Raw genomic sequence first — 18,330 nt, forward strand, 5'->3', positions numbered from 1 at the left:
TTCCCTGTGTACTCCTTCCCTCTCTTCACGCAAGTCCTCTCCTTTCTTATTTTCCTATTCCCACATATTCTGCACATCTTCTTGCCTCCCAGATGTTTCCCCCACAACCTCACTCAAATTCTTTGGCTACCCTGTCATTCATAATAGTCCTAGGCACATCCTAGCTGAGGAATTTTCTCCTCAAGTCACACAGAGTGTTGACTTCCCCAAACTCAGGAACCAAACAAAGCTGCTGCTATTCTATACCCAGCCCCCACTGAAGATAGATTATAGATATTTCTGAATAGAGTCTTGAGTTATTCACTAAGAGTAATAGCTCATTTTTAACACAACATACTACACTGACCACAGATGTGAGAAAATGACCTAGAACACAGGTCTCATCAAGACTCCAGAGGTAAGTGTGGTTATAGTAGGAAATACTCAAACTTAAGTTTGGTCACATAACTTAGGTATCAAAATAATTATATTAACCTGCCAAAGAGTTATATACAAACAAACAAGTATTCCAAATAATGTCCAGGACTCTCTCCATACAGAAGAGCCTATTGTCTGAAATTCAGTCCTAGCTACCTTCAGTATCTGTGCTATCTGCAATTTCTGTGTGCTAAATTTGACAGCTGTCCCCTAACTCTGTTTCCAAAATATTCATAGTTACTCAGACAATCTTTCTTTTTACGCTTGGAACTGTTCTTGATAGTTTTTCATTGTGCTGTGCAACTGTAGGCTACTCGATTTGTGAGGTAAGCTGTCAAACTCCAAAAACAACAGAAATCACAGATTTGCTCTCTAGACATTTAGAATTTAAAATTTATTTTTAACAAGTCCAGCTGTCTAATTTTTACAGCTGCAGCCCAGCAATTGTGTTAAATTTGTCCCAGGAAGATTTCTCTTATTTTGTTTGCCAGCTCCCTTACTCATTTCCTTTGAGAAAAATCTGATCTACTTGTTTTTAAAACATGCACAAGGATGCCAGAACAATCTTAATGTCTGGAGTAATGAGATAGAATTCTAGTGTTACATCTTTGACTTCATTTAGCTTACAAAAATGAATAAAAATTACAATTGTATCTCTACGATACAAGCAGTAACATGCAGTTCCATAGTGAGATTAAACCAGTTAAACCAATTCTGTTCACACATACAAGTTGTAAACATGGCCTGGTGTCAAGAAATTCAGTTGTTAGTTGCTTCTTAGTTCATTTATTGCCATTTATAGAAAACTCATTTTTGAACCACTAACTTTTATGTGCAAGAACAAAAATAATTAAATTGCACTGCACAGAAATCTAAGTTCAAACTTTGTCCTACAATAGCTTGATTTATTATTATACACAATGAGAACCAAGCTCCAAATCTTTTCCTCACAGTTCTACAGGAATTTCAGAATTAATACATTGGGGTTTTTTTTGTCATAATGCAAGCCATACTTGACTATACTTGAACTATAAAGAAAAGAAAAATCTCACTTGAATGAACGGTACAATGCCATCTCTTGCAATGGCCTGCAACAGGCGGGGTGCACCAGTGAGACTCTGGAGACCAGCACCACATGTTGAAAAGAATGAACCAATCACAATAACCCATGGTGAAGGCCAGGCCAGTGTAGCAACCACTAGATTTCCATTTACTGCTTCTCCAAACCTTAGGGAAGGAGGGAGGGAAGGGGGAAGAGAAAAATAAAAACAGTAAGCATTAAAATAAGTTTTACTATAGCTTCACTCCCCACATTTCAAGCTTTTTGAACAACACTTTTCAACAATAAACACCACATCACAGTATGGGCTATACGATTTCCCAACCAATTTATCTTTACTCTGCTGTTTTAAAGAAAACATTTAATTGATGTATTACAAGCGCTGCCTCTAAGCGGACATGCAGCAATTATTAGGTATCCTGGCAAACTTTACAGAATCAATAGCAACAGCAAAAGTATTTACATATGCATTTTTAGAGCCTTGTGACTACTAGGAACTAGACTGCAGAAGTCTGTTCTACAAGCAATACAGGTATATCCTGGGGCATAAGCAGGGGGTTTGCAAAACAAAGTATTAACCTTTCCTTTCAATAGTGTGAAACTGATATATGGATAAATAAATAGAGAGACTGCTAGACAACCATTTCAAGTTATCCACATACATTCTGACTGTCATCCTACCTGATGTAATTTTTAAATTACTACAGTAAGCAAGCAGGTAGAAGTTAGTAAGAGGTGCTACACTGTGATAACAGTTTATTTTTCTCCATGTTTTCAGGTTCTTCAAAATAAACACCAGAGAAAAGAAACAGCTACAGACTAAGAAAAATGAAATGCTTTCTCTCTTTTCGGACCTGCTCTTAAATAGGGTCAAGAAACATAGTAACCAGGTTAATATAATAAGCCAGTGTTCAAATTCTTGTATATGCCCAAGTTTGATGCATAGCTACATACTGTTTTCAGCATATGGTAAAATGGGAAAACACAGCCTTTAAAAATACAGGAGAAAAAAAAAATATGCTTCTGTGATGACATTTAACTGTCAAAAGTCTTTTTCTGTCTTTGTTTCTCAGGAACATACTACTTCTTCCAAAGTATTCCCCCTCCCTTCACCCCCACACATCAGGTCTGCAAATACTAATAATGATTTTCTTTCAAACAACATTTTATTAGGGACAGTTCCAATTCAAACATTTTAGATTCTCCTTCTACTTCTTAAAGAGATACAGCCTGATAACCTGACCAGTTTGTTCAGCTATCTCAGTTTAACAGATAGACTTCCTCTCCAGTTTTAACCTAAGCAAAAATATATCACATATTTCCCAGAAGAGCCCTATTACCATAACCCACAATCATACATACTCACTGTAAAATTAAAAGTTGAATATGACTTACTTATCTCTTAATACCACACCTTCTATACAGGCACCAAACAACACTATACAGGAGAGATCTATTACTGAGACTGAAGGAAGATTATAGTATAAGTAATCATATCTATAGAGCAAGAAAAAATATTTTTCACCTAGGAATGAAATTGAAGTGTCCATGATAATGAAGTGGGGGTTTATTTGTTGTTTTGTTTGTTCTGGGTTTTTTTGTTGTTGTTGTTTGGGTTTTTTTTTGTGTGTGTGTGTGGTGTTTTTTTTTTTGGTTTTTTTTTTTTTTTTTTTTGGTTGCTTTTTAAATTCTTGCCTGATTCAACTTATTAGTTTATGTTATCTACAACTGCATTCAATGCACAATTGATTTGTATTGGAAGTATTGGAAGAGGCCAATTCATATATCATGCAACAGAACAGATTTTTTTTATACAAGTAAGTATTTGTTCTTTCCAGGTATTGAAGTACTAGCAATTTCTATTGCTGGCAGTTTGCTTTAACACTTCTACTGGTTATACTGGGTATAACAAAGCCATCTGCCAACTGAAGCATGGTGCTAAAAGTCTCTATATCACTTAAATAAAAACATCAATTATATCTTGGAATTTGAAGCACTAGAATATATAAATATTTAGCTAAGTAAAATTTGATATATTTTAATAATATAAATAATATACTTTAGACAAATAAAATATTTCTTTTCAGTTTATATTTCATTCATTTTATACTTGGGCAACTCTAATGACTTTTCAATAAAAATTATACTGTTATACCTACAGATTGTGCACTGGGAAAAAAAAACAGTTCACAGCATAAAGGATACAAATAAGAGATGTAGTTGAAATAGCCAAAATTGTTCCAGTAGGAATAGATTTCTGAGCATCCTTAAGATCTCCAGATCTGTTTGAACCTGCCATAATACCTTAAAAAGAAACCAAATTTAGATGTCAAAAAGAGTTAATACTCATTCAATTTAAATAAAAAATAGAATAGGAACATTTAACTTTAAGCGTGACATAACATATTATTACCAATGGAGCAGGTTATGGAAATTTATTATAACCCTTCACAAATGTTGAATTTATTTATATTTTAATCAGAAATGTGTTACCACCCATTGTTGACTGAACAAATTCCAGAAAGCTCAGGAAAATCATTTAAAAAAAATGAAAAAATCAAATATAACTTCACCATTGTTTTTAAAATATGGAAATATTAATTGTCAGGGATGGATGTTATAAATTAATGGGGATTTAGCTATTTTAGCCAGTGTGACCAAATGTACTAACTTTCTACTAAACGGACCATACTTAGTAAGATATGCAAGCAAATCAGTAAACTCAATAATAAAAATATAGAAACAAAAAAGAAATGAGCAGGCAGGAAGTACAAGAAGAATGGTGAGGAAGCCACATATTAGAAAATATTTTTGTTCAAATAGGAACATATACATGTACCATGAGAGAAGTGATAAATCATACAATAACTGAGTAATTCTGCCATCTTTCCTAGAATTTCCCTGACCACTATTGGAGGGAAATCCAGGGGAGCTGATGTCAAGATGTTCCAGTGCAAAAGCATTACCTACTCCATGCAATGAAATGCTAACCACAGGCTCAGATACTATGAGATATTGATAAAAGAGCCTGAAGTAGAAAAAAAGGAACAGTAGGGGACAAGAATATAAAGGAACACCTCTGCCTGGTATTCTAGTAGCAACTTCATATTGGAATTCTGTGTTGCTTCTTCATAGTACAATCGCCTGAGCTGGAACTTCTGAAGAAAAATTTCTCTGGTTATTTCAGTCAAATGTGACCTGAAGAAAATTATATACAACTAATCTAACCTTTAAGCTTGACAAAAAAGTCTTTACTGGTTACAACTGAAAAATAAATAAAATAAATAAATAAATGGAACGCAAACCACAGGTGGTTCACATCTTGAAAACCTGAAGCAATCATCTTAATACTCAACTGTTCTCTCATGCATTTGAATATTAAAATATTATAAAGGTATGTGTCTTCTTTTGAATAAGCATTTAGTAACACATGAAGCATTTGTTTTCTTTCCAGAATAGAAAAATAGCACTTAGCTCATTGTTTAAGTCCTATAATCTCTTAAAATAACCAGCCAGCAGCTATGTCCCTCTAGCATCTGAAAGTTTTAGGTACATAAAGTTTGGGACACACAGACTAGCAATATCATTTTTCATCAATAAAAATACACATACAAAGTCTTTTTTTCAGGTATAGGTACACATCTCCTCAAACAAGAAAAATAGTTGTATCTACCTGTCACAGATGGGAAATAAATCCCTACAAGCATTGTGAAGTAGGTCATGATGTCTGTAAAAACATAAGGGAGTCCACCCATTTTTGTCTCTTCTGATCCAGCAACTGATGCCTGATTTTTTTTCTCAAGTATTGATCCTTTTTCTGAGTAGGCGCTCCACAGATTATCTACAAGGGCAGAAAAGACAGTGTCATCTCTCTGTTTCAGGATATTAAGTAGTAAGAATGTAATCTCATTAATCAGATGGCTTTTCTTACACAAAAATCATTTGATTCCAAACATTTCCTTATAAAGCCAAGAATGCAGCAGCAATATGATCAATAACAATTGTAAATGGTGGACAATCTTACCGTATGCCAGTAGAATTGCAGTAGGGTATAGGATGCAACATAAAGATTTCCTCCTCCATTAAAGACAGATTTACTTATGGAATTAAATTCTAATATATTTGTAGAATACCCATTTACATTGCACAGGCAATTCTTAGGATGTATTGTGAACAAATAAGGAAACTATCTCGAAGTTCAGGGAATCTTAGCATATATTCATATTTCTTACTGCATTTTGAGGAGCAGGTCAAAAATGAAATGGTATTTATCAGTAGCTTAAGCTCTTTGTGACCTGCTGTACAGAAGAACCCTGGACAATAGTTCAGGACTCAGCTGGTATTCCACACAGTTACAAACACAGAGTAACCAGACTCCAGAAAAGAACTGATAAGCACAAAAAAACAAAACAAAAACCAAAAAGAAACAAACAAAAAACCAAACCACAAAACCAAACCATAAAGCAATCAAAACCCAGCAGAACATAGCTCAGATTCCACAAACAAAGGATGCTTGTTTGATTAAGATTAACAGGTCAAAGTACCAGTAGCTTTTGAGAGCTTTTCATTTGTGGAAATACAGATTGTGTCCCTTGACAAGACAGTGAGAACCTACAGCCCTGATTTTACTTTAACATAAGACTAGTTGTCCTACCACATGTGAAGAAAGAGTAATTACTCTCCTTTCCTGTCAAAGAGCCAAAGGATTTTGCACCACAGAAGTAAACAATTCCCATGGATTGCGAAGACGACGGATCTGATAGCCGATTTATCAGCCATCCAGTACAACTTAAGGGAATTAAGTACAGTATTCTAAGCCTTTGTAATAGCAAAAGTTTACCTTGAGCACAACAGGAGATTACTCTGGATCTCCTTAAGTGGCCAAATATAGGGTGCTCATATCCAGATTTGTAATAGAAATCTTGCAATCGGTAAGCATATATGGAAGCATGCATGAGAAACATAAAAGAGAGCAGAACAAAGATTGCTACAGAATGTTATGTATGTTAGCTCATTCAAATGAAGAGGAATAACAAACTTATCTGGAGATAAGACCAAAGTCATAAAAAGAAGAGTTAAGGAAACAACAAAATTTTACTAAAGAATTGAGGAGTGACATAAAACAAGATATCCAAACTAACACCTAATATTCCCTATGAAGCATAAAAAGTCAGTCCAAAAAAATCAGTTTGTCATTGCCAATCAAAAGCACTAAATACTTAATGAGGATTCAACAGTCTCTGTTCTTTATTCAGCATGACACAGAAGTGACAATAGCCTGAGCACTCTAATGCATACAACTCTAACTGTTGAAGTACACATGCCAGCACGAGTGTGTAAACTCAGCTTAGAAATTTTGTAAAATAGAAGTTACTTCCCCTTTCATAAGACATCACACAGAACTTTGTTAGACTAAATTTCCTATGTTCATTTTCCCAAAGCAATAAAATCTAAGTGGACTTGAAAGTTATTGTGAGGAAAAACAGCCACTTTTCAGAAGAGTCCACACATTTGTGTGGAGGTAGGTTTCCCTTCTAGGACAATTTATGGGTTGTGAAGGGTTCTCTAGCAACATTTAGGGACACAAACAAGATCTACTACAACATATCTAAACCAACAACATGCTACCATAAAGTAGAACAATGTTGATGGAAGCTGTTTTCAGAACTATTTCATTATTGTTGGGGCCATATGCATGGGCATGTTTGGTCAGCTATTTGTAGAATTATTTATTATTGTTAGGACAACACTGACAGAAGGTGTATAAGAGATGCATACTTACTCTACACAAATGCCTAGTAAATGGTGTGAGGACTTAAAAAAAAAAAAACTTCCTGAGACACACAGGCATATCTGAGTCTTCCCAGCCACTGCTCCAGAAGCTTAAATGTGCAGACTCTGCAGTTGCAAAGTCTTCACACAAAGCAGAACATACACCACCAGTGGAAGAAAATCCTCCTTGAGAAATCTTTGCCAGTCATGTTCAAGCTTATATTAGGTATCAGAATGTGTGCTCACATTCCACAAGCAGGACAAGGCGATCCGCTTAGCATTACATGACACTAGGGTAGTGAAATGCGCTTTTATTCAGTGGTGCTAGTTTAAAGAAGTGTTAATCAGTGAAGAGAACCAGAGCACATTTTTCCAAAATTAGAAAAATTTGTACTTAGCCTGGAATCTCCCAAAATACCGAAAGACCTGAGGCGCTAACTATGAGTCTACCTGAAATGGTATTGCTAAGGACTGAAACACAACAAATACAAGGCCAACTTTAAGAGAGTTTCAGAGATACCAGAAAACTAAAGGTTCACAAAAAGCATCTGCAGGTGAACAGTTGATAGCAACAATAACAATGGATAGAAGCAGGAAACACACAAGTGTTATCTTTGAGTTCTGAAAATAAACAGCAACTATTCACAGGGGGATTTTTTTCTTGAGTTTGAGGAACTGGGAAAGTCTCAGCTTAGCTTTTGTAAAAGAAAGTTGTCAGAAGTATTCAGATTTCTTGCAGGAAACAAACAATGGCGATCTACTTAATTCAGTCCTACCCAGATTTCCCATATTTTTGAAAGAGTCTTCACCCAATGAATCTATAGTAGCCATGGGATAAGAGGAAAATTCCTCACATGGATTAAAAAAAAAATGGTTCAAAGATAGAAAACAGGTAAGAGTAAATGTAAATACAATTTTATAATACAGGAAAGCCATGAGTAAGCTTCCACAAGGATAAGTAGCAGGATGTAGCCAGTGCTTTCCAGTACACTTGAATGGCCTGGAAAAAGGAGCTAATGGCAAGGTGAGAAAGTTTACTGGTAATACTCAGTTATTCAATGTTGTGGAAGTAAAACCAACTGCAAAAAACTACAGAAAAAACACATCAGACTCAGTGACTGCAGATAATGCAATTGATGAAATTCGCTATAGGTAAGCATCAAGCATTGAACACTGGAAGACACATCCCTGACACTGAGCTTTCAGCAGACTCCCCCAGTTGTTAGAAAGCTTAGCATTACATGACAATAGAATAGCGAAATGCACTTTTATACAGTAGCGCTAGTTCAAAGAAATGTTAATCAGTGAAGAGAATCAAAGCACAATTTTCCAAGACAAATTAGTACTTAGCCTGAAACCTTCAAAAGCAAAACAGCTTAAAGCTGACACAGTAGCAAAATGCAGAACAGAGTTATGCTCCGAGTTGCGGCAGAAAACAGAGATATTCAGGAAAAAATGTAGATATGCATGTGGTAAATTAAAAAAATGCATAGAACAAACCCCAAGTCACATTTCTTGTAACAAATATTCCAATCAAAAGTAATTTCATTTTTCAATGAGGAAAATGAGTGACTTCTTTAAAACAAAAATTTTGATGCTTTTTTAGTATTTTACTGTGTATTTGTACCCTTTATATTTGATAATATAAACTGAATTAATTACTATGGCAGTAGTGACTGCCTAGTATCCCTATGTAGAGTTGCATATTTATTTAAGCCAAATCTTATTTTAAGGGGAAGCAGGGGAGATGTATCAGAACATCCATTTCATCCCCCAGAACAATGTTTGTATACAATAGAATCCAGTACATGTTCAAAATTAATCTTATGTCCCAGACCAACTGGAATCCCAAGCTGCCACAACCATACAGGAATGTAAACAGAAGAAAATTTATACATTTTTGTAGAACACCTCTGTCCAAATGCTAGACTAGAAGCTAGAAAGACCACTTTTTCTCCAAACCCATCATTAACTTGCTGTATCACATTGGACAAGCCACAGGACTTTATTCCTCAATGTATCACCTGAAAATTAGAAACAAGTTCTCCCTCAGGAGAGTTTGACAATGTATTAATGCACAGCTTATTGAAATACGTGTATCTGGCATACAAAAGAGCTAAACACTTTAAAAAAATAGGTGTAATAAACACTTTAATTATTTTTTTTTTTAATAGAGTCATGGCTTTTGAGAGAGTGCCTATAAAACTGAAATGACCCCTAAATTAAAGCATTTGATATAAAGCGTCTAAAAACAGATGGAAACTTTATAAGAGTAAGCATGCTCCAGGTAGCAATCTTTCGCACAAAAAAGATGAGAGCTAAAGTAGTAGTAACAGGCTAGACCACTACATTAGAGAACAGCTACAGGCCAAATTAATGATGTCCACAAACTTTCAAATTACTGTGCTTTCCAACTTACCAGTTAGAACTCCACTCATTATTCCTGGAATCCCTTGAATTTCTGTTACGTTATTGAGACTAAAGTAGTCATCACATGTTGCATTAAACAGAGGACTGTCACAGAATAGGCGCCACAAAGTTGTAGTCTTTGTTTCATTATTGCTTTCAGTAAATTTGGCACAGACATCAAAGCTGCGTTTAGATAATGTACGGTTTCCAAGGAGACAGATACTATAAACAAAAAATAAAACAGTGATATTTCAATATAGTGCTGTGCATTAAACCATTTTTTTTTGTCCATTAGATTTCTTTATAAGCTTGTTTTATACAGTAGCTATCTTACAACCTATAGTACATCGGCTGAAACCGTATATTGATAGTTGTTTTATATACAGATAGTATAATCTTTAAAACACTGATCAAACATTTCCACTTTAAGGTATTAATAGTTATCTCGCCTTCTGATGGTTTTTTTGGAAAATAAAAATCAACTGAAGCAGCTTGGCCATTAAATAACGAAGATCATGATTTATCCAGTCCTACAAATAAGAAGTGAAATCGAGTAATACTTTATATAACAATGAGCCTGACCAAGAAAATACAAAAGTAATATTAGGCAATTATCTCATATCCTTTCCTAGCAAATAATAATTTTAGATGACCCTCAAAAATACTAAACTCCAAAAGGTAGGAAATAAGCCAGCAGGATTAAACAGCAAAATCAAAAAGCATTGATAGGAGTACAAATCAAAGAATCACATAGCAGGAAGAAATTAAAACACTCAGAAATTAAAGAAACAGAACAGTTCGCAAAAAGCAATTTCCTAACAGCAAATAATATTACAGATCTAGGAACATTTATTTGCTGAGCTACACAAAGATGTTTAGGAGCTATATACTCCAGGGTTGCTTAATAATGAAGTTATATATAATATCTAAGAAAACAAAAGAAGGAACATCAAAGAAAATATCTGTGTTGGGCAGGTAAGTAGAAGAACACATACTACACATCTAACGCTTCTGGAGGAGTTCAGTTAAGAAGCTGATAAACAGTAAAAGCATACCATTTGGCATTACAACAAGTATACCAAACCAAGCAGAATACTGACCTACTGCAATATCCTATTTTTAATGCCAATTAAGAATAGATACCTCAAGAAGAATACAGGACACCAGTATAACTTCAGGGCATTACATTTAAGTTGAGCAGATTTAACAGAAAGCTGCTGCTTTCTGCAAGATATCATCTTGCCACTTGCCTTGCTAGTTTTTAATTTTAAATGCTATTGATTTGGTGACCATATAGCAGCCGGGTGAGTTGACTGCCCATGGAAACTTCTTCCAGTTTGATTCAACTGGGAGATCATGAGGTAAACTATTTTACCATCTATACAATGGCCAACCCTAACGGAGGTTAGTGATGCCAACCTAACTAACAAACTAGATGGAAGCTGGTCTTTTTGGTGATCAGCTCACCACCAGATCACCTTTACCATAATATAAAACCACACTCATTTTCAGGCAGACTGGCCGAAGTGTGGAACAACTACATATATTGGAATATAACCTTTATTTTTGTTTTCCTCAAACAATATTTCACAGCAGCAGCCACAGATAAGGTTTCCAGGAACTTGATAATAAGCCTTACCTATGCTACATATCCAGATAAACCCACTTTTTCCTATAAAGGTGACTAAAATATATAAGTATATCCCTATTGGAAGTTACAGTTTTAGAAATTCAAGTTTTCTTCAGAAAAAATATCAGTTTTGAATGCACTTATTTTTTTTCAATAGAATACTTGATATCATTTTACAGGACAGTCCACAAATACTGGTTTAACACTCAATGCATAACACAACCATCAACACTTCAAAGTACTATGAAATCTGTAACAATCACACAAAGGATAACTTCAGTCCTGCATAACAAATGGCACTTCATAACAAAAGTTACGAGGCTATTCTGCTAACATGTTAAGCAGCATCATCTTGTTTTCTCTCCTGACAGCAAAAGATGCACAAAAATACAACTTGCATACTGATAACTGGACAAAAGAAATAATTCTTAGGGAGGTAAGAGAGGTAGAAGATAGCACTGTTTAGAAACACTATGCCAATAAAATTTGATTTTTATTAACAAGAAGACAGAAAGCCTTCATAAACACTGCAATGTCTCCATTTTAAGTAGGGAGAAATGCAAGTTTCAAAGATTTCCTCATGACAAAGAAAGTCCGAAAGTATCTTTCTTTCAGAACTACAGTTCATAGCTACAACATTGTCTTAAACTAAAAACCTACAGAATAACTTCAAATCTTTATCTAAAGCAGCTATATTTGCTGTCAGCAAAACCACCTCCCTGTTCTTCATGTGCAGATGGGATAACAGCCAGTAACTTTAACTACCGAAGAAAGTTTTCCAGATTATCATGTCTTATGAAAAATGAGAAAGATTCAGACTGGTAGGCTCAAAATAACAAATGAGCACGTAATTGCCCAAAACACATAAAACCTACCATTGAAGCCACTGTGCTTGTATTTTGCAGTTTAGCTCAAAATGTAAAATTGTTACAGTAGCTATTTGCCCCATACGCTTTTTATTTAATAACCCATACTACTTAAAGCTATTGCACTTACGGAAAGTCAGGTGGGTCAAAAGCAGTCTTAATTACTCCAGCATATATGGCAATGATGGAAAGAATCACACAGGCAAGGAAGACCAATGCAAGTTTGTTGACATACTTCACTCCCACAAAAACTACTATGGCCATCAGAAGGATAATGCATGTTCCATAAACTCGCATGTTGTTCAGCATAGCCTTTGTTTCTTCACCAACCTCTTCTGCTTTAAATATAGCAGCACTTGGAGAAATGTAGGTCTGCAAGAGATATGGCAAACTATCATTCATGTAAAAACAAACATTTTATTAAAAAACAATTTACTTGAACCTCAAAGTTTAAACTTGTAATACAATATCAGTTTTATTCTTTCACAAACCAGTTCAACCAGATGACATCGACATTTAGAAATTGTAGAGGTAAAAGAAAGGGGGAGGCAGAGATGAAGAAAAATTAGTTTTGAGAATGAGATACTGTTTTCAGTCCAGCATCTTCTCCCCCCTTTAAGTTTCCACTCCTTAAATTCATGTCTGTACCTGAGCTGGTAAGGGATAGGTGGGTTGGGTTGAAAGAGGCTATTGACAAGCAGGAGGAGGAGAGAGGAAGAAAAAAAAACAAACAAACAAAAAACCACACACCACACACACACACACACACACTAGCTCAAACCAGATATATCTTTAGATTTATTTATCCATTTGAAGCATTTGCAGATTAATAATATCATTGATTGAAACAAAATATGAAGAGCCAAAGAAAAGCATAATAAATAAATGTTTTCAGTACTGTAGCCCATGCACTACATTTCATAAAATTTGAACAAATATACCTTAGATATTGTCCCTTGAATAACATTTAATGGTGAGATTATCTTAATTTTTAATCTGAAGTTAAAACAGCACAATTTAAGATTAGTATGACTAATCTTAGTTCTGTGCTAAACCAGACAAACTACTGTAATTTCAAACAGGATTCTGTTATTACAGATTTCAATTTCCTATAACTTTTCTGGGTTCTACCTGAAAAGACATTGGAAGCACAGTTTATAGGACTCGCACTGATAAGTGCAAATGAAAAGGCAGATTCTGACCTATAGTTCTGAAACATTTGTGTACTACACTTCATGATGGAGATATCTTTATTCCTTCTAACACCTTTACCAAAAAAAAAAAAATAATTAAAAAAAAAATCTCTGCTCACCTATTGAAGCAACTCCACTCCTTCAAAACAACTGTTAAACCTTAAATATCCTTAAACAATTTAACTTCTAAAGGCAGGAAGAAACTTTGAGCAGGAAGCTATCCCGATATGTTCAGAACAAAAATCCAAAATGCAACATAGGCAATTCTTTACTAGAATTTTCTTTAGATTTAATTAATTTTAGACCAAATTTAAATCTAGTAAATTAATATTTACTGGAATGCTAGAAGATATTATAATTGTAACATCACCATGAACAAAAACAGAGCAAAACAAAAACCTGATTACAGAGTATTTACATATACTTATTAGAGAAGTCCAACATTGTGATGCTGCAGAAGTATGAGCCTCTGTATAGAAGCACTCCAGAAGGTTTTCTTGTGCACATCATTGCTCCGCTTCTCACAGCCTTTGCTGTGGAGAGCCACGGCACATGACTGATTTCTGTCCCTCTAAATGATCCACATCCCAGTGCAGGGGAAGAAAACAATAAAATACTTGTGCCTTGTGGTTAGGCTGTTCTGAAGTCTTCTGCTACATATGGCATCCTTGGATGCTTTTTACTTTGAATTCCACAGTGAACCCCATACAAGTTAAAGCCAGCATGACTCTTAGAGGGAACACAGCACCAAATCCTGTACACAGCATGACATGGTGCTAGTGTTGTTAACATAGATCATATCTCACAAGCCAGCAGTAGTGAGGGAGGACTATCTAACTTCAAATCCAAGCTGCTTTGAATTTATGACATAGTTCACAGCAAGTAACAAGAAGGAGGATTTCTGAAGTACCTCCTGTGCATACCAGCACTGTCTCTGATATGATGACCAACAACTGTCTGACCCCTCCTGGATGAGGCAAAGCCAATGTAGCTGGGTCACTGCCATAAAGGCAGTCTGACACAGTGTCTTTGCAGGAGTATGAAATCTCAAAGTCAGTAATCTGAAAAGAAGGAAGTGGGATAGATTCCTAATTCCTACCTCATAGGAGGTATGCCAGTCACATTCTCCATAACCTTTAATCGGGTAGCAGATTTGCCCAGTGCATGTGCCACAGTGTCAAGTAATGTGGAAGCTGAAAATTTCTGAGAGTTATCCTGGGAATGCTTGTCTACTGCCAAGCCCACAGATTTTCATTTGGAAGAAGGAGAGGAGTCCTCCTAGACCAGGGGTGTCAAACTCATTTTCACCAGGGGTCACATCAGCCTCACGGTTGCCTTCAAAGGGCCAAATGTAATGTTAGGACTGCGTGAGTGTAGGAGTAGTTATACAGTCCTAACATTACATTTGATCCTTTGAAGGCAACTGTGAGGCTGATGTGGCCCCTGGTGAAAATGCATTTGACACTCCTGTCCTAGATCTTAAGAAAACATGGCTTAGAAGGACTTTTGCCATGCATACCTCAAGTAAGCAGTTCTTCCAACAGAAACGTAGAGCCACCTGTGTATGTTGACTGCTTATTATGAAGTAGTTGCCAGATTTTAAATTTTATAGTCATGATCTCAAAACCAGAACAGTAAAATGGAAAATTAATTCCAGTAGATAGAACGTAACTGGAAAATGCCCTGAAGAGCTCACTAAAGGATTCAGAGCTCAAAGGCATACAGCCTGGGAAAAGTCAAACAAGATATATACTGAGAACTTACAAGCAAGAAAAAAAAAAAAAGTTGAAGAGAAAAAGGATGGGTAATACCACAAAATCCATATCTTTCTTAAAACCTGTGAGAATCACAAGGAAAGTAACCAAAACCACCTTCTGTTAGAAGAAAAAAAATGAGTAACATTTCATTCAAAGTTGAAGAGAGACTCCAGAGGGGAAAAAAAAAAAAAATAAAAATAAATAAACTGACTCTCAAGATGGAATCTTTAGCTTTTCAATTCCAAGTCTAAGGTGACCTAAAGGAAGTGCTATGTGCATCTGTGCATTTTTGTTTGGAAAAGGAAAGGAGAACATACAACACAAAAGCAGCATAATATTATGAATAAAACTTTTTTAAAGTTCACTGCAGTTCACCATGAACATATGCAGACAAACATTCAAAGAAGAAATTATTTCCTTCACATTTGTAAATTAACTATTTTTTAAAACTGACTTAACATCACTAAATCCAAATGACATTTCAGAGGAGCTGAAAATAGGTATTGACAACTATAATTTAATCTGCAATCTAATGTGATACTTCACTAAGGACTGCACTCTCTCTTATGGCATTTTATTTTCATTTTTGATACAAAAGTTGTAGTTTTAATTAGGCACCAAAAAAAAAAAGTCACTGAATTAAATCTTAACATGCCTCCAAAGTCTGCCTATTGATCTGATGTTATTTCTGCAAAATTTTACTGAAATACGTCCTATCTATTTCTTATTTCCAGTTTATATCTCCAGTTTGATCTTACACCTTCTGTTCTGGAATTCTAGGTATGTCTTACTAAAATTAATACAGTTTTCCTTGCAACTCTGTAGGTGTATAGTAGTGCAGGCATAATTCATGGGAACATCCAGTATTCAGAACATGTTATGAAAAGGTGACATATATTGTATTTAGTACAAATTAGTAAGTGTGTCAGTTAACAAATTCTGTTTCCTACTTTAGAATAAATTTATATCAAGCAGCCTTTGTTCTCGTATTGCTGACCACAATTTTTCGAACTTTTTCAAATATTCACAAGGAGAGAAAGAATAAATATTGACATACTAGAAATACAGTATCAAAACATTAAAGAAAAAATCACCAAACTTGTATGCATTTTAGGCTAAGTGTGTTCCTCAGCAATCTCCCAAAACAGACTGAATAGATTTAATCTGAAGAGAAAATAATACTTACCAATAAAATTTCAATGGTACCAAGAATGTACATTGCTCCTGCAAAGGTTGTACCCAAGTAGAAACAAAGTCCCACTGCTCCACCAAACTCTGGTCCTAAAGACCTTGAAATCATGTAGTAAGAGCCTCCAGCTGTGAATTTGACAAAAAAAAAAACACACCCCACAAACAACAACAAAAAAAAACCAACTCAAGACCTTTAGATTAAGGACAGCAGTAGAGAATAAAAATTTGAATCACTCAGTCAACATAATCAAGATAAATACTGCATGCGCCTCCATTGAAACGTTCACACCAAAATCTGTATTTAATGTCTATATATGAACTAGGCTGTTAGAACATACACTTTGAAGAGGAATGCGGAACAGAAAATAAATGCCAAAGAGGAAAAATCGACAAGCTAAACAATATAAAAGTAAATTAAGAAAAGCATATACAGGTACAAATATACGTGAATCAATCTTCAGTTTCTAACCTCAAGCTTCAATCATACAATAAACTTCCAGAGCAATTTCTTTATGAGATGGGGACAAAACAGAATTTGATTCACTAATGCATTCTTTTTCTTTTCTGGACATGAAACCACTACCACTTTCACTACAGTTATTTTTTTTCAGTACCATTTAAAAGTGTTAGGTAGGGACTGTTTTTTCCTATCTGCTCATACTATTCATTTTGCCCCTGATTTTTTCAATTCTCACTCATACTTCCCATATACATGCATCGCCTTTAAGTTGTAAGCTACACGCCCCCCCCTCCCATTTCACCTGTACCATTCCTTTCAATAAGGCTTTAACTTTCAAGCTTTTCCTCTCTTTAGTATCTAGACTTTCCACCCAACCCCCTCAAGGCATGCTTCTCTCTAGGAACTCCCTCTCCATCTTCTCTTAGTTTCATTATGTTTGTCCCACTCGTGAAAACTGAGAAAGAAAGAGGAGACAGAGAAAGGAAGAGCTGTATTTTAAATAAACATACACCAGCCTTATGTAAAATTAGTCTGCAAATAAGAAACACACTTCTAATCAAAGGGCAGATTCTGAAACAGCTTTTCAATATGAACAAATGAGAAATTAAAAATTTATGATTTAGCACCAATCCTTCTACTAAATACAATGCTGTTGCACATAATGCTAAGAGACAAGATCCTGCTGTTTAGAAGGTCTCTTTCAATCCTAGGTTCCTATCCATGCTTTCTGCCTCCTCCATACATTCCAGCAGAAGCAGCATTTATCTAAAAAATGGTATCAACAAAAAAAAAGTGAGAATGAAGACCTGTCTAGTGTAAAAACTGCAAACTTCAAATATTTCTGTGACACTCAAATGTTAAGCAAAACCTTTACAAAAAACTCTAAAAATATGAGGGATAAAAGAGCAGAATATTTTAGTTATCTGATTAGTATAACTACATTTCATTATAAAGCATTTGTAGCAAAAATTTCTATTGTATTTATATTTCATATATGGCACTGTATCCATGAAACAACTATTCTACACCTGTGCAAGCAACAGCATTTACTTTTACCCAACAACTTAGGCATCAGTCCTGGAACCCCTTACTGAGCTGGAGAAGCTCTGCAAGCAAGGAATCATTTTAACTTCTGTTCATGACAATGCCTGAAGACCAATATTATTTAGTGTGTTGAGAAACTGAAAAGGAGAAGAGCTTCAAGGGCTAACTGATTTTGCATCTAAAAAAAATTTCAGCTTCATAATTGAAAAGAAACAAGTCGATCTATTTATCCTGAAAATTTAAGGAGATAAGCATTAACTAGAACGCTTATATCCAAAGAGATTTCTACCAGCAGACTGGTTGTTACTCTTGTAGAAAACAACATAACTAGCTCTAGTGTTTAGAAATGGAGTCCAGGAAAATTCAGGTAAAAAAAGAAGTCCATTTGTAAAGACATCTGCTTTGCATGAAGATGCGTCTCCATTAGTTCAAGTTATAACATCATATATTTCATTCAACCAGAACCAAATGATTGATGACAAAAATGTGCTACAGTTTGTAACTCCCAGAAAGTTCAGTTAAAATATTGCA

General features: G+C 35.1%; 1 protein-coding gene across 5 annotated transcripts in view; it reads right to left on the reverse strand.

Annotated features, from left to right (window-relative positions):
* The window catches only part of SLC12A7 (solute carrier family 12 member 7), a 70,165-nt gene that overhangs the window by 27,912 nt on the left and 23,923 nt on the right, over positions 1 to 18,330 (reverse strand). For 3 of the 5 annotated variants that reach the window (XM_082046837.1, XM_082046834.1, XM_082046838.1), the window contains exons 6-12: positions 16,291 to 16,421; positions 12,285 to 12,526; positions 9,669 to 9,880; positions 5,151 to 5,318; positions 3,683 to 3,781; positions 2,873 to 2,930; positions 1,470 to 1,644 (exon numbers count right to left, since the gene is read on the reverse strand). In XM_082046837.1, the coding sequence (XP_081902963.1) occupies positions 1,470 to 1,644; positions 2,873 to 2,930; positions 3,683 to 3,781; positions 5,151 to 5,318; positions 9,669 to 9,880; positions 12,285 to 12,526; positions 16,291 to 16,421 (1,085 nt within the window). The remainder of the gene's footprint in view (positions 1 to 1,469; positions 1,645 to 2,872; positions 2,931 to 3,682; positions 3,782 to 5,150; positions 5,319 to 9,668; positions 9,881 to 12,284; positions 12,527 to 16,290; positions 16,422 to 18,330) is intronic. The other 2 variants (XM_082046835.1, XM_082046836.1) reach the window with 2 other exon arrangements.

This window comes from Streptopelia decaocto (assembly GCF_964273445.1).
Source record: "Streptopelia decaocto genome assembly, chromosome: 2".
NCBI lineage: Eukaryota > Metazoa > Chordata > Aves > Columbiformes > Columbidae > Streptopelia > Streptopelia decaocto.